Here is a 16951-nt window from a genome sequence, read left to right as displayed (position 1 = left end):
TTTTTTTTTGAGTAGATGGTAGTACTCATACTTTTGTGGCCTGGAAGAAGAAGGAGGTGAGGTGTCAAGTATGGAGGAGCACTTACCGTAAGTCTATAGAGGTGGATTATTAATTTGATCCGAGAGCGGAAATCGTGTTGAGGAAGAGAAAGAGAGAGAAAGAGAGCATAATAAGAAAGGGAGGCGAGGAGTGAGAGTGTGTTAGGAGAGAGAGAGAGAGAGAGTGAGAGGGGGATAAATAAAAACAACTGAGCAACCGAAGATTAAGAATATCCTGGAAAATGTTCCGTGGCCGATTTCGCCCCGAAGGAAAAGTTCGTAATTGGTAATTGCCGGTGGTAGATAGGTGTTTAGTTCCACGGTAAAAATAAGAGAGAGGCAAATTAATAACAGAGAGATAGATTGAAAGAGAAATTAAGAGAGATTAATTAAACCTTGGCGAAAGTGAACTATACTAAGTCTTCCCAAGTTTTTCCCGCCGTGGTGTGAGTGATTTTGTGAGCGGCATCTCTTCTCTCGTCACGTCCCAACCCCTTCCTCGATCTTATTGTTCGTCTACGACTCTCATCATCATCAACATCAACAACAACAGCAACAAGAGCTACAGCTTAGAATACAACACAACTACAAGCGTAGCGTCCGCAAGACAAGAGCAACATGGGAAAGAAGAACTCTAAGCTAAAACAGGAGACTATCCAAAAGTTGTGCGAGGAGACTTACTGTGAGTACAAAAAAACCCTTTTTTTTTCTACTAACAAAGTTTATTTTTTCCCTTTCACTGTTATGTTATATTATAGACAGTTTTATTGTCGTTTTTATTCCTCCATTGCAGATAATATACTCACCATTAGCGAGTTGACTTTCGGCTAATCATATCAAGACTTACGGGTTATACAACTCTGTATGCCTACTTCTTACTACGGAAAATAAGATAACCGAGATAATTATTATAGTGATAATAGAAAATATGGAGAGTAATAAAGTCTACGTTTGTTCCATGGATATATCAAGATACTATGGGGGCTATTAAAACATATTAACAGGCCTACATAACAGGAATATAGGTCGGCTATACTAAGCATATATGTGGAATAGCCCCGTAGGTACTGGGTAACTTGATACACTCAAGAACCAGATGTAGGCCTAGTACTGTAATTATATTTATTATCGCTATTAATTTTCTGTATTTCTTTCTTGTATTCCATAGTTTACTTAATTAATTTACGTGTATTGGGAAGTTCAGATCAAAGCTATTCGCTCGTTACAGGCCTAGTACACGCCATTGTAACTAACTTGGTAAACTCAAATTTTTCTGTTTATCGTAAAGTGATTATTTTTCAAATATAGCAATAATAATAATTGATATAGCAACCACCGAACGAAACTATCCCACAACTCGAGAACACCCAGCCAGCCGGCTTTCCCTCCCACTTTTAAAAGTGGGGAAAACCTCCTACGTAATGGGAAGAATTGTCTCCTTTTATGAAAATGTAACTTTCCCACAAAGGGAAAATGCAATCAATGAAAGTGAGTCGTTCCTCCTATTTCTTCCAGTCCTCCCCCGACCGGCAACCCACCCCCCCCTCTCTGGTATCATTCAGTAATCGATGCTTCTGCTATCACTGGCTATTACGGGACCATGGAAATGAAATGTTAGGGGGGTGAGGGAGGGGAAATAATTTTGGGGGGTGGGGGTCTAAACACGCCGCGGCATGTGTATTTCAAGCCAAACCCGTTAGTGCAGTTCACAAACGTGTATTTTGTTGGACTCAAAACTGAACGTTAAGTGGGAAAGTATGTTGATTATTAACACGCAAACATGTTATTGTTCTGGCTAGACAAACTATACTCGGTTTTTTTCCATCTGTCCATCCGCCTGTGGTGTTTGCGTATGGTAACACTGCGTCCCGGGCTTTAGATAGTTACATTCAGCTTACATTCAACAATAATAGCATTATCCTATTTCGAATATTAACGGTGTAATTCGCATACAGTAAATTATTAAAACACTTTTCAGTTGCAAATGTGCCCAGATATCCTTTTATTTACCTAAAACTTACACATGGCGTAACTATTTAAAGCCCGGGACAAAGTGTTATCATACAAAAACACCACAGGCGGATGGACAGATGAAAAAAAAAAAAAAAAAAAAAAAACAGAGTATAGTGATAATCCCAAACATGTTCATCGTGGGGTAGGGTGGAGACTTTAATAAAGCAAGTCCAATGCTAAATATGCACGCTGGTTTTGTGTGGGTTTAATGGGCAAGGTCCCCTGGGAATAGGTCTTAAACACGCAGGCGTCACTGTGCTTGGGTAAACATGTGAATGACATTTACAAACGTGTTCCGTTGGGAACGCTACTTTAAACCCTCTTCAATGCCAGGCTAAACAAGCAAGTGTCTTTACGTCAGGGTAAACATGCAAATGCCTGTATGTCAGGCCAAACGTGTATTTAAGTCACCTTTAACATTTAAGTGTCTTTTTGTTAGGCTAAACATGCATGCAAGTGTCCTTAATATGTCAGGCTAAACATGTAAGTGACCTTATGGCAGGCTAAACATGCCAGTGATGATTATTGACACGTTATAGAGTTTTAAGACCATTTTACAAACATGCATAGTTAGTTAAAGAAGCAACACTGTAAGTATAGGTCGTAAAATCCTCTCAAAACTACAATTAAAAAAAAATAGACGCAACAGAATGGCGTCTTTGAGCAAACATGCACCGTTGTGCAAAGGATTCACAGCAAACTAAACATGTTAATAATATTTATTGGCGAATTTTTTTGCAGGATGGTGCATGTTTGCTCATAGGTGTAATTTCCTGTTTAGTGTAGCATCAGGGCCGGTTCAAAAGCAGAGCACGAGTTTGTAAATGTCACTCACGTGTTTACCAAAGCTCAATGACGCATGTTTAAAATGAGGGCTAGAGGGAAAATAGACGTAAACTAAAGCCATCTAATATAGTAAACATGATAATTTCTTGCAAGTAAAAAAAAAGCCAAAGACAAACATGCAAATCCTCACTTGCAAACACCGGTATATAAACAAGAACTAAGAACAGTACAACGGAAAACTTGTGGCTGTGAATCTGAAGGTTGGATAACATTGCAGAAAAGTAATCACGTGACCTAATGTAATTTTAATACAAACATGCTGAATTAAACGGAAAGATTGTGAGACACTTCTTACAATCAGTACAATGTCGTAGACACAAACAAAAGCGTTCAAACTCATAATCAAGAGAATAATGGCCAGTTTGAGGAGAGCAGACCTCTAAATGCAAACTTGCAAACACGGAAAGAAGCAGTATATATGATCTTTTATGAAAAAAAGACAACGATGATTTCATCCTAAGTAAAGTAAACATGGTCCAGGACGTAAGAAATGTAAATAGATGGAACATCTTTAAGAAGAAGGTTCAGAGAGAGAGAGAGAGAGAGAGAGAGAGAGAGAGAGAGAGAGGTTGGGTGGGGAAGGGGAGGGGGTGCGGTTGTGGTTGATTTAAAGGTTAGAAAAACCGTTATGGCCGGTTGAGAAACCGAAGTTCCCCTCGTCCTAAGAACATCATATCAGTATTAGGGAAAAAGACCATTTATGGCCACAACCATATAATCAACTCTGATAAAATGTTTGACAATTATTCTAGTGTTATATATATAACTTTCACTAAAGCACTACGATAAAATTATATATATATATATATATATATATATATATATATATATATATATATATACATATATTTATATATATTATAAATGAATCAGTAAACATGTAAAGTAACGCGTAAAGACACCTTTGAAAATCGCCCTTTTCCTTACAAACAAATTTAAAACTCAAACTTTAAGCAGTAATTGTTGGCACAGTAAACAAATGAACAACTCGATGCAAGAGAGTTATCTAGAGTTCTTGAACTATGCGCATAAATTATCACCAATGAAATAAATAATTCCTTAAATATTCAGCCAGAAAGCACCTTCCATACACAAAGTACACTTACTCACAGAGCTCGCACTGAAAACACATTACACAACCGTTGAAGCGAAAGATAAGGAAACAGAACGAATATATAAAAGAATATCTCCCACAGTCTGTGCTGATAGGCTTTCCATGGAGGTTGAACGATTAGAGAGGGAGACACGGCCGATGTTCAGTGACTCCGACGTTGTTCTCGATCTCTCCCGTCATTTGTCTTCGTCAAGGTTCATTTGGTCTTCGTTCCTACACGAAAATTGAAAAAGAGAAAACGTTAATCTTCGGATTGTCATCGTGATTTGGCTTAGTCACTGATGGCAGCAGATAGGAACTGCGGAAATAGAAAGGGAGTTAGTTACGTTGCCTCGTTTGTCATTCCTTTTTTAACCGAATTATTTTCTCCTTTCATTTGTTAATGATAGAGACTCCAAGTATATTAATGGTCTTTCTTAGTGGAGTTCCGCCAAAGCTCTTCATAGCAGTGAACTAATCACCATTGCTCGGTGATTGGAAATGCTCCCAGGCCTCTTGCCGGTAAGACTAGGTTGCCAACCGCTGAGCCAATGGGCCAATATTATTACAGCATAATTAAATCGGCCTCAAGTCCAGACTAGTGATGTATATATATATATATATATATATATATATATATATATATAGTGTAGTGGCGCTCTCAGTTATAGAGAAGGAAATTCTAAAATAATTGTCTAAAAAGTTATACATTTAGACTAATCTTTCACTAGCCTTTGCTGCTTTATCAAAATATACAATATCTATATATATATATATATATATATATCTATATATATATATATATATATAGATACATATACATATATGTATATATGTATGTTTGATGCAAAAATTAACAAGAATTTTTACCTGGCGCGACTGGCTCAGGATTACCTAGTTTAGGACTCTTGAGTAATTGCTCTGTTTTTGGTTTATGGTTTAAGAGCTCCTTTAAAGTAGCTCTGTTGGTTCTATTTTTGGTTATGCTTACTCTTGGTTAGGCTCTAAGGCTGTGACTTAGATAGTACTTAGATAGTACTAAACAGGGCGGACGCCAGGTTTATTACTACAGTAGATTCACATCAGCCGTGCATCTGATGTCTAGACCAGTCCCTTACGACGCTCCTGATTGGCTGTTGATAAGCCAATCACAGGGCTGGAAACTGTCTCTCTCGAGAGTTCACGTAGGCACGAAGTATGTTCCACCTCCTGAGGGATACGACTTTCAAAAGTATTCCTCAGGAGGGGTGGAACATACATCCTGCCTATGTGAACACTCTCGAGAGACCTAGAATTTCCAGCCATGTGATTGGCTTATCAACAGCCAATCAGGAGCGTCGTAAGGGGCTGGCCTAGACATGATAAGGCATGGTTGATGTGAATCTACTATAGCCCCTCGAAGATCCGAGTTTTATACATTCATTTCTATATTGTGTGGCCAACAAATGTTTATTTATAGATAAACTATATATCTTCGTGCGGCCGTCTTCTTTATTTAGCATGAGTTTACCCTGGACTTTGACTAAGGTGGACACATACGAGGTTAACATAATTTTCAAGTACCAGTGTCGGTTTTTGGCGAAGCTCTGACATATCTGTCTAATTACTGTTGCCGGCTGTGTGTGTTAGGCTTTGAGAGGTCTTTATAGGTATCTTCACTGTTTTATTTCATTAGGTTCGGACATTTAGATCTTTCTAATTACTGTTGATGGCTTTGTGATAGGCTTTTAGAGAGAGAGAGAGAGAGAGAGAGAGAGAGATCTTTTAAAGTAACCTTACCGGTTTTTTTTTTGGTCAGGCTTTGAAAGCCCAATTTCTGTTTTTCTGGTCGTAGGTTAGACTTTGGAGAACTATTTCAAATTTGATTTTATTTAGACCGTATTTTGTGATGAATAGAAAGACTTTCCCGGAAGATGTATGCTTCAAATCACAGATGATAATTTAAAGTGGTCTTAATATACTGTAATATGGATGTAACAATACATTGTAGTTCATTATAACCTAATGCATAGATACAAGTGACCCACGATACACTATAAATTTAGATAACACACTGTATATTATATTGTTACCTATTTTCACTAATGCATTATAACTTGCGTGATATAAAGCATTATGGTTGAAATGAACTCGTTTAATTGTAACTTAGGCTGCAAATGATATGGGAAGGCAGTATAACCTCTTATAACGCATAGTGGTTATCAATTAGAAATTGAAGCGGTACAATGTATTTTATAATGTTATGCCGCTAAAAGTTCGACTTTGGAATATAGTCTGCCTTCTTTATGAAGGCGCGGTCATAATTTTTCATCGGTTCGGAATACGTTTAGTACTTCTGTATCCCCATGAGCACGTCGGAACGTAAAGTGGATAGAAACAATACGTCATGAACCATCAGTTTCCCATATAAAACCATAAGCAAGTCACGAATCATGTTTACGGTTGTCATACACCATTAAGGACACATGATAAGTCATAATCATGTAATGACATGAGCCATTTCCCCGTGTTATATACAAGCAGGAACTCAAATACGTATTTTGAAGCATATCTTTCAACTCAGATTGTCATATGTCGCCATAGATTTGTCATAAAGTTTAGGGTTCATCTATGGTGGCATAAAGCTTGGGTTTCCGTATGTCATAAACTAGTTGGGCCCAAAACTTTATTGTAACCTCATTGTAGTCTAGACCAATGGGACTGAAGGGAGCTTAGAGTTATCAAAGTGCTAGGCCTATCCATGTGTTTATGACAAATTTTCAGATAGGTTTTATTATTTTTCCTTATTTGTCGTCTATGTCCATAGCGAGAATTCACTCTGCCAACAGACTGTCTCTTGAGAAGATTGCTAAAAACTAACAGTAAGAGATGAAACTAATGTTTAATTCCACTTTAAACCTAAATTTAAAGTTATTCGTGTTAAAAAACGTAAAGATTTTGTTTAGACAACACAAATAAAAAAAATAAAATCATACAGACATCATTTGCTGGATTGTTATAATATTTATCACCGCCCAAAGTTGTAGAGCTACATTTGACAAATTACTCGCTGGCAGATCCTGACAACAAAGGCCGCAGCTGCTGGTATCGGCTTAAAAAGCTGCCCATTGTGAATCACTTCAGTTTTATTATATTTTCCGCGTGCGGATTTTTCCTTCTCCGATCTTTTTTTGTGATATTTGGCTACTTTGATTAACCTTTTTTGGTGTATTCTTTCATTCCACGTCTTTTTTTTAGCTTGTCATGTAGAAATGTTTATTTTGTGTAACAGTAATGATTGCCTTTCATAGTACGTAGGTGGTTAAGAATGACGGTGATATAGAATGAAATTCAGGATTGAGTAATGATAATGATGATAATGATAATAGAAGTAGTAGGATCTTTAGCCTGTAATATACATAAGAGTGCTTTTATTTTCTCCGCCGGTTACTCTGCACCGGCAACTTTTCAGACCGTTAGTCTTTCGTTGTCAAGGGATCTTGGCAACCAATCTGTCAAATGTAGGTCTATACTTTTTGTTTGCTTGAAAGCGCCGAGGAAAAAAGTTCAAGTATATCATTAATGATTATCGTAAGTTTTGGAGTCATTTTTAAATAAGACTTGTATTTAAATTAAAGTTCATTTTTTCTAGTGCAGTTGCTAATTGGGATTAAATACTTAATCGATTTAATGCTTACTCTAATGTAAAAACAGCTTAGTTAGAAAACCTACTTGAAAGTAGACCTAGTAAGATAGGCTTAGTGGAATACCGAGAGCTGTTGGAAGTTGTAAATTCTTTTAATGAGTAGCATTTTTCAAAGATTATTCCTTGATTTCCTCTTCATACGCATTGCTGGGACTTGTGAATAAGTTCAATATGAGTCCCACCTCGCTGGCTTAATCACCAGGTATTTAATTCACCGAGACAACTTTGGCTTGTTATCTACGCGTCACTTACTCCGAGGTAAATGTAAGTACAGACGGCCGCACGAAGATATCGTTTATAACATAATGTGTCGACCATACACCATAGAAATGGGTGTGTATGATACTTTGATCGCCTAGGGGCTAGTACTAAATACGGCGTCCCAAGGAGCTTCCGCCATGTTTAGTACTATAACACCCCGGAGTAGTTGACGTATAGTTAATAAGCCTAAGTACCACCCTTTAGAAATTAGCTCAACCCTTGTGCCAAGTTCATTTTGAGTGGCGCTTATTTCACTAAACGTGATTAGTCTACGAACTACTATAATTAAATTACTGTAGTCATTTTCAATTCTCATGTTAAACTGTTAGATGATTGTTTCTTCCCCTCTGATGACAAACTTGAATTCTCCTACACCTCCCCTATTCCCAGATCCATACTTTAAGTCTAGTCTAAGGTTGAAGAACATTCTTGCTTTATTTTTTTTATTTTTTTTTTACTCGTGCCGTTTTAACGGGAGGAAAAATTAGTTACCAAAATTATTAGGCGATTTGATTTTATTGAATTGCAGGCCTTCAGGGTTAAGCATCTGAAAGTGTTGATGTTTAACGCTGTGCTCCAACCCTTCGCTTTTATCTGTTAGTTGCAAGATGTATAAACTCTTTAATAGTCGTTTTTCATATATTTTCTATACAAGGTAGGCCTGGAAATTATATTTTTATATACGGTAGTCCTAGTACTTATAATTCATACGAGATACACCTAGTACTTTTTATATATACTTTTTATTAGACCTACTTTCATATATTTTATGCAAGGTAGGCCTAATGGTGCTTTTTATATTTTGTGCGAGATAGTCCTAGAACTTTTTACATTTTTTTGTACAATGTAGGCTTGCAACACTCAATGCGAACGTCTTTTGTTAAACTTGGCGTTTTGTACAAGGTATATCGAAAATGAATGCTTTTATATATCTATATATTATATATATATATATATATATATATATATATATATTAAATATAATTAAAATAGATCACATTGCTGCAATTCGGCTAATTGGCAAGAAAGCAGTAGCGTTCACCTACGTCTATTGCCATTAGTACCATGCAGTGACGTCATAACTCCACTGTATCATAATACCTTTTTCAAATAATACTTGTAAGAATGCTTCCTTCTTTCGTCCATTTTCTATTCGCATTGCAAAGTCTCTAGCGAGGAACTAACACGGAATTCTAAAGGAATAAGAATATCCTTTTTCCCTGCTTGGAGAGAGAGATAGGCCATCAGGCTGTCAATTCCCGGGTAAGTGATGAGGCTTTTAAGAGGGATGGATTATCCAAGATATCACTTCTTGCATTTTTTTTTCTTTTATTCGGGATGCATGTTACGAGGGGGTTGCCTGTTTCGAAGATGCTAATTTGGCTGCTGCCGGCATTCAGCTTCTATGAGAGAGAGAGAGAGAGAGAGAGAGACGTGTTATAGGAAGATTTGATAAAGATACATCGAGAGAATGTCAACTGTGTGTATGTGTGTTTGTGAACACGCATGCGCCCCCGTTTGCCTTAATATAATAGTAACAAATCCCCTTAAATGCAAATCGCACATACCATAGTCCGCCATATTGGTAAGTACCGTTGGAGAGAGAGAGAGAGAGAGAGAGAGAGAGAGAGAGAGAGAGAGAGAGAGAGAAAGCGCTCATGAATAAATTTGGCATCGATTCTCTTCATTTGTTATTCAGACAAGAGACAAACTGCATAAGTATGCAGTCTCTGTGTTGTGTTTGTGACGTTTGGTCTCTGTTGGAATAGAAGGAGTTTGTCTCGAGTTTACCGTTGTTTACCTTTTGTTTTAGTTTGATTATTAGAGGACGATTTCAGTAAGCTTTGCTGCCAACATTACTTCCGCCTTCTTTCTCTTCCCTCGTCCAAAAAAGTGATCGCAATTAAACACTAAGCAAATACGGAAATAAGCAAAGAATGGAGAACAAACTTATAAACAAAGCGAAAGAATAAGATATGAAGTACAAACAAATCCCCTTGTCCCTCTAATACATCACCCCCCTCCCCTCCCCACCATTCCCACCCATCTCCCTCCGCCTCCAGTCACTCGAGGCTGTTCAACCATTGAATCAATATATGTAAAACATGTACTTGTGATTTTTATAGCCACTTCAGCATTTGCAATTCACATAATACAGTGGTAGAGCATTCCAGATTCTGTAGGAATCAAGGTATGCAGTTCGTTCTCAAACTTCCCTCCAGACTTTAACGAGTGGGGGAAAAAATCCATGAGATAGCATATAGGCCTACTTCGCACAAGAGGCCTATTATATTAAAAAAAATATAACTTTTATCTCCCAAAGTCTTAATTAGGTGCTCACAGTAGGTAGGCTCACCTTCGGTGAGATTTTCGTTAAAAAAATATGCTGGTATATCTTAAGAACAACCCTGCTGACAAACAAGAAAAACAGAGAAATCTAGAATCATGACTCCGTTGGCTAATATAACAATAACAAAGGCAGGGAAATGAAGCTAAATGTCAACTATGAATAACGGACATTTTTACGTTATAGTTCTTGTCATCTTCCTCCCCCAGCCTGCCTCTCTCTCTCTCTCTCTCTCTCTCTCTCTCTCTCTCTCTCGTGTCAGGAAACGAAGATAATAAACAAATCAGCAAGAGTTGTTAAACAAACGAACAAAGCAAAAGATCCGACCTCAATAATGCAGATTTTATATCTCGCCAAACCGCTTGGTCTATTAGCGTCTGTCATCTTCCGATTTTCCCGCCAACACTTCTTGCCCCCTTCCATTCGACCATCCCTTACCCACTTTCTCTCTCTCTCTCTCTCTCTCTCTCTCTCTCTCTCTCTCTCTCTCTCTCTCTCTCTCAAGGTAATAATTATGTACAAATCAACAATTTTAAATAACAAAAAATGCTCAGCAATGAATAAAGGGCCATATAAAACCACATTTTTAAGTTTTAAAAAGTTGGACTAATATTTCCGTCCAACCGATTGGTCTAGTCACTGCATTCCCCTTACCTCCCCCGCCCTCAACACATATCTCTTCTCCCCCCCCCCAACCCCTCTCTCTCTCTCTCTCACACACTCTTCCCTCTCCATCTCATCTCTTCCTCCACCCGGCCCCAGCAAACACTCAAGACCCTTCAATCAATTACTCAATATAAGTGATAACGCTCGAGGAGGAGCAATTTATCAAGGTTCTCAACACGCACTCGAGGGTCACTTTGTTCCGGAGATGATACGCCATAAACAAACACCGACACGTTGACTCAGACGCACAAACAAACACACAAACAAGCTCGCAAGTTTCGGTTCTGTTGATGAGGGTTTGATGAAGAGGGTTTGTTTGTATCCGTTATAACTTATTGATGGTGTCTTGTGTGATAGACCGAGACTTCGACACAAACGCACGCAATCACAGGCAAACAAACGCGAGAGTGAGTGTTTAGGAATGCGTTTAATGGAAGCGTTGTTGTTGTTTGTAGGGAGGCGTTTGTATAAACAATCAACATCTTGGAGACACACATACGAAAACAGTCAAATAATAGTAGATTAGGTCCATTGATGATATACAGGGTGTCCATAAAGTCCAGTACCATTACAAACATTTGCTTGTAATGGTACTGGGACTTTATGGACACCCTGTATTATATTACAGATATTTTTGCTTTTGTTTTAACTTAGACGGCTTTGTATGATGCTTTAGGTATGCAAGTTACTGGGATTAAACAATGGGTACAAGCAATGAATACTACATCGTTCACAAACACGCACAACAGTCTGGTGGAAATGATTTAATCGTGTTATGGGTTCACGTAGTACGTATGCAAGCTCTCATACGAACGGAAGTACACGTAGGCTACGCACATATTGAAATTTCTCTCTCTCTCTCTCTCTCTCTCTCTCTCTCTCTCTCTCTCTCTACTATACTGTTGAACAGTATAATAGGCCTGTTGTGGTCTAACGGTCTCGGATGAACCAATTGTGACCGAAAATGGCATTTTCTTGCATTCACCTAGTTACTTCGACCAAATGGCCAAGGAAGCAGAATATAGCTTGGAAAGTTATTCACTTTTTTTCAGCAAGTTGGGTTGTATGTCACGAGGGAGGTCTCAAAATGAGTTAGATAATGTATAGTTAGGGTTATCAGCTATAGTAGATTCACATCAACCGTGCATTTGATGTCTAGGCCAGTCCCTTACGACGCTCCTGATCGGCTGTTGATAAGCCAATCACAGGGCTGGAAACTCTGTCTCTCTCGAGAGAGTTCACATAGGCAGGATGTATGTTCCACCTCTCTTTACAGATACGTCTTTCAAAAGTATCCCTCAGAAGAACTGGAACATACATCCTGCCTATGTGAACTGTCGATAGAGAGAGACTGAGAGTTTCCAACCCTGTGATTGGCTTATCGACAGCCAATCAGGAGCGTCGTAAGGGACTGGCTTAGACATCAAATACGCGGTTGATGTGAATCTACTATAGTTCCTTAACTCCAGTGTTGGTATAATTTTCACTAATGATGATAGTTCGTTGATGAGAGTTACACCAAAACTGGAAGTAGCAGTGATTCAAAGTCCCTGGCAGTTATCTAGTTTTAGTAGACGTTTCACATTAATTTTTACTAGATATCAATTTTCAGTAGATCAGTATAGTACATATTGATATAGAAAAATGACAGATTATAATGCTGGTGAATTAAGACGAGGAAAATAGGGAACAGTAGTAGTTTAGTATAGGCTCAGTACGGAGCGCAAAAATTTTGCTCTCAAATACGAAACTGTTCGGTTTCTGAAGGAAGTGATGGAGACTACGTCTAGCGTAAATGTTTAGTACTAATGACAAGTAAAGCATTAGACATACTTTACTTAGATGCCACGTATGAGATCATATCAAAAATTAAGGACTCGAGGGATCTTAGATGACGTGGGAGGCTGATCCAGTAACAGAGGACAAGGAACTGTCATTCATGAGTAGGCCATAGGCCTACTCCTGTTGGTCAAAATTCACAAGCGGTGTGCCGCAGGATTCAGTGGTAGGTGTGTTGCTCTTCATTGTCTACGTAACGACTTAAATTTTAGGCTGACTAGCATATGGGAGAGAGGCCTGCCCGTAAGGGGGTAGTGCAGTCAGTGCACCTCACGTGGGGTTCTGTAGACATTGGCTAATGGAGATTTCGGCGAACCTTCGGCCCTTGGCTGCACCCAATTTTTTTTTTTTGTCTTTTCCTGTACCTCCATATCTGTTTCCTTTCTTCGGTTTTGTTATCTAACACCTCTAATAATTTCGTAGGGGGTTTGTGCCGTCAGTGCACCTCATTCGGTGCAATGTAGGCATTACTTAAGGTTCTTTGCAGCGTCCCTTCGGCCCCTAGCTGCAACTACTTTCATTCCTTTTTACTGTACCTCCGTTCATATTCTCTTTCTTCCATTTTACTGTGTACCCTTTCCTAACAATTGATTCACAGTGCAACTGCTTTGAGGTTTTCCTCCTGTAACACATTTTCAAAGCTTTTACTGTCAATTTCCGTTTCAGCGCTGAATGACCTTAGTTGCCCCAGTGCTTGGCATAATGCCAATAAACTATATAACAAATAAAAGAACACCTCTAATTATTACTTCTTAGTGCAACTGCGAGATATACTCCTACTTCATCCTCAGATTTTTGTTTCCTGGGTCTCCTTATCTTGCTGTGCAACCACTCCAAACTTCCCTCTTTTCACTGTACAGCCTAAATTTTATAAATCAGTTAATCAAGCAAAGAACCTCAATATTTATTGTTTAGAAAAAAAAAAAACGTCGAGTAAGAGGTCATTTTATACGGACCTTTGAGATTCTTAAAGGTATCAGTAACAGGCCACATGAACCTATTTATTCCAAGTAGTAACCAAACTAGATCCAGCTGCTGGGAACTGGAACTTGGAAAAGGTTCACCACCAGTTGTTAGTGTGGGAACTTCTCACATATGTGATAAGGACGATTTGGATCAGATTTTTTGAATAGTACTGCAATGGCCTGTTCGAGGGTGTTTGGGCAGTTAGAACTTCAAAAGTTTACACTTTGTCTCATTATCTATTGATTTATTAATTTATCTTTTTTTTCTCTTTCCAATAACTGATCTTTCTGTTATCCTATTATCTTCTGAAACTTCATTCAAGTGAACTACATACTCTTTGGAAGCGTGGATTTCAAGTTCCATTTGGATGGGGATTCCGCTCCAGAATAATAATAATAATAATAATAATAATAATAATAATAATAATAATAATAATAATAATAATAATAATAATAATAATAATAATAATAATATAATAATAATAATAATAATAAAACACCAAGAGATGAAGGACACTATCAGGAAAGAGTGTATGCACAGACTTAAGGTGATACTCAACTCAAAACTCAACGCCGGAAATGTGATAAAAGCCATAAACACATGGGCAACACAAGTAATCTGATACAGCTCGGGTGTAGTGAAATGGACGAAGGCAGAACTCCGCAGCATAGACCAGAAAACTAGGAAGCATGTGACAGTACACAAAGCACTACACCCAAGAGCAAATACGGACAGACTATGCATAACACGAAAGAAAGAAGGGAGATGACTCCTAAGCATAGAGGACTGCGTCCACATCGAGACACAGAGCACTTGGGCAGTATCTGAAAACCAGTGAAAAAGAGTGGCTCAGGATTGCATGGGAAGAAGGACTGATAAAAGTAGACGATGACCCAGATATACAGAGACATCGGAGAATGACAAACAGAAGAGAGGAATGGCACAGCAAACCAATGAACGGGCAATACACGAGATAGAATAAAGAACTGACCAGCGATGAAACATGACAATGACTAGAGGGGGGAGAGCTCAAGAAGGAAACAGAAGGAATAATAACAGCGGCACAAGATCAGGCCCTAAGAACCAAATATGTTCAAAGAACGATGGATGGAAATAACATCTCGCCCATATGAAGGAAGTGCATTATGCAAAACGAGACCATAAACTACACAGCAAGCACATGTCCGGCACTTGCACAGAACCAGTACGAAAAGAGGCATGATTCAATGGCAAAAGCCCTCCACTGGAGCCTGTGCAAGAAACACCAGCTACCTTGCAGTAGTAAGTGGTACGAGCACCAACCTGAAGGAGTGATAGAAAACGATCAGACAAAGATCCTCTGGGGCTATGGTATCAGAACAGATAGGGTGATAGGTGCAGACCAGACATAACGTTGACTGACAAATCAAGAAGTATCACTCATTGATGTCTCAATACCACTGGACACCAGCGTTTGCGAGAAAGAAAGAGGGACGGGAAAAATGGAATAAGTAATCAAGACCTGAAAATAGAAATAAGAAGGGTATGGGATATTATCAAGACCTGAATAAATAGAAGGATATGGGATATGGCAGTGGAACTGTACTCATAATTATAGGGACACTAGGCACGATTCCAAGATCCCTGAAAATGAATCGGGAAAAACTAGAGGCTGAAGTAGCTCCAGGACTCATGCAGAAGAGTGTGCTCCTAGAAACAGCGCACATAGTAAGAGAAGTGATGGACTCCTAAGGGAGCAGGATGCAACCCGGAACCCCACACTATAAATACACCCAGTCGAATTGGAGGACTGATAACCTCCCCCGCCAAAAAAAAAAAAAAAAATATAATAAAAATAATATTTCGAAAATAGAATAATTCATGTAGTCTATACTTATAATTTATGTACTTGTTTTTGTTCATTTACTTAATTACTTTTGTAATGTCTCTCCAGATGAACTCTCTCTCTCGCTCTCGTTGAAATTACCGCATGCCCAGTGGATGAGGTACTTGGTTGTTAGTAACCTGCGTGGGTCGTAGCCAGAGAGAGAGAGAGAGAAGAGAGAGAGAGAGAGAGAGAGAGACCCCTGTATTATGATTACAAGTCGGGAAGCCTTCAACGAGGTAATCATCAGTTGGGGAAACCATTCATAAAATATATTTATGAAGTCATCTCTCTCTCTCTCTCTCTCTCTCTCTCTCAGTAACAGACACGTTCTCTTTCCCTTCCCCTTGTAGCAACACCCCCCCCCCCTCTCTCTCTCTCTGCCAGTACACAAAGCAATATTGATACACCATCCGTTGCCCTCTTTGATCTGCACCGACCAATCAGGTCTCATATGCCGAAGAAACGGTGAAGACTGCTGGTCGTCTCCTCTTGTTATTAAGAAGAAGAAGAAGAAGTAAAAATGAATCTGTATTTAACCTGTTGGTGAAGTGTGCTAGATAAGTTGACGACGCGTTTCTGACTTTTTGTTTTTCCTGTAGTGTGGATGAAATTCTGGTCGGCGGATTAAGGTGTAGTACTAACTCGCCAATTTATAGGAGTTTCTCTCTTTACCTGTTTTAATTGTAGACAACCTCGCGTGTTATTTTTTCTAATGTTTCTCTACTTCCCTTACATTGTCCCCATCACAGTTTTTAATGTCCATTTTTTTTATTTATTATCTCCCCATGAAGATGGGTAGCCTATTGATTGCACCTTGGCCTACACCTTTTAGTACATGTATCTGGTATGCTTTCTTAGTTTGTTTCTCTTATAGTTCTATATAGCTTCCGCGGTCGTGTTGTGTGTTACTTGAATTTCTTATTGCCTCAGGTTTATTTTTACTGTTATTAACCATTATCATTATGATTATTGAAATCATGTAATAATAGAGCATGTTTTCTGCCTGTCTCGTACCGTACTTGTATTATTATTATTATTATTATTATTATTATTATTATTATTATTATTATTATTATTATTATTATTATTTTTATTATTATTATTATTATCATTATCATTATCATTATCTTATTATTTTATTATTATTATTATTATTATTATATATTATTATTATTATTATTATTGGTTGAAGTGTGGCTCGTTGCTGTAGTCTTTTTTTTTAACCTGTCGTATCCATTGTATCTTATCTGCATACTCTATTAAAATTGTCTGATCTTGAGATGAAAACTTTGATGTATTTGAAAACTGAAGGGCCTCTCTCTCTCTCTC

At 38.2% G+C, this 16951-nt stretch overlaps 1 protein-coding gene across 2 annotated transcripts in view; it reads left to right on the top strand.

Annotated features, from left to right (window-relative positions):
* LOC135203004 (frequenin-1) overlaps positions 1 to 16951 on the top strand; it is a 460659-nt gene that overhangs the window by 342 nt on the left and 443366 nt on the right. For both annotated transcript variants that reach the window (XM_064232560.1, XM_064232559.1), the window contains exon 1: positions 1 to 721. This exon is cut by the window's left edge and continues 342 nt beyond it. In XM_064232560.1, the coding sequence (XP_064088630.1) occupies positions 658 to 721 (64 nt within the window). In that variant the 5' untranslated portion in view covers positions 1 to 657. The remainder of the gene's footprint in view (positions 722 to 16951) is intronic.

This window comes from Macrobrachium nipponense, chromosome 33, assembly GCF_015104395.2.
Source record: "Macrobrachium nipponense isolate FS-2020 chromosome 33, ASM1510439v2, whole genome shotgun sequence".
Lineage (NCBI taxonomy): Eukaryota > Metazoa > Arthropoda > Malacostraca > Decapoda > Palaemonidae > Macrobrachium > Macrobrachium nipponense.
Note: the sequence above shows the minus strand (reverse complement) of the source record. Positions and strands in the feature narration are given on the sequence as shown.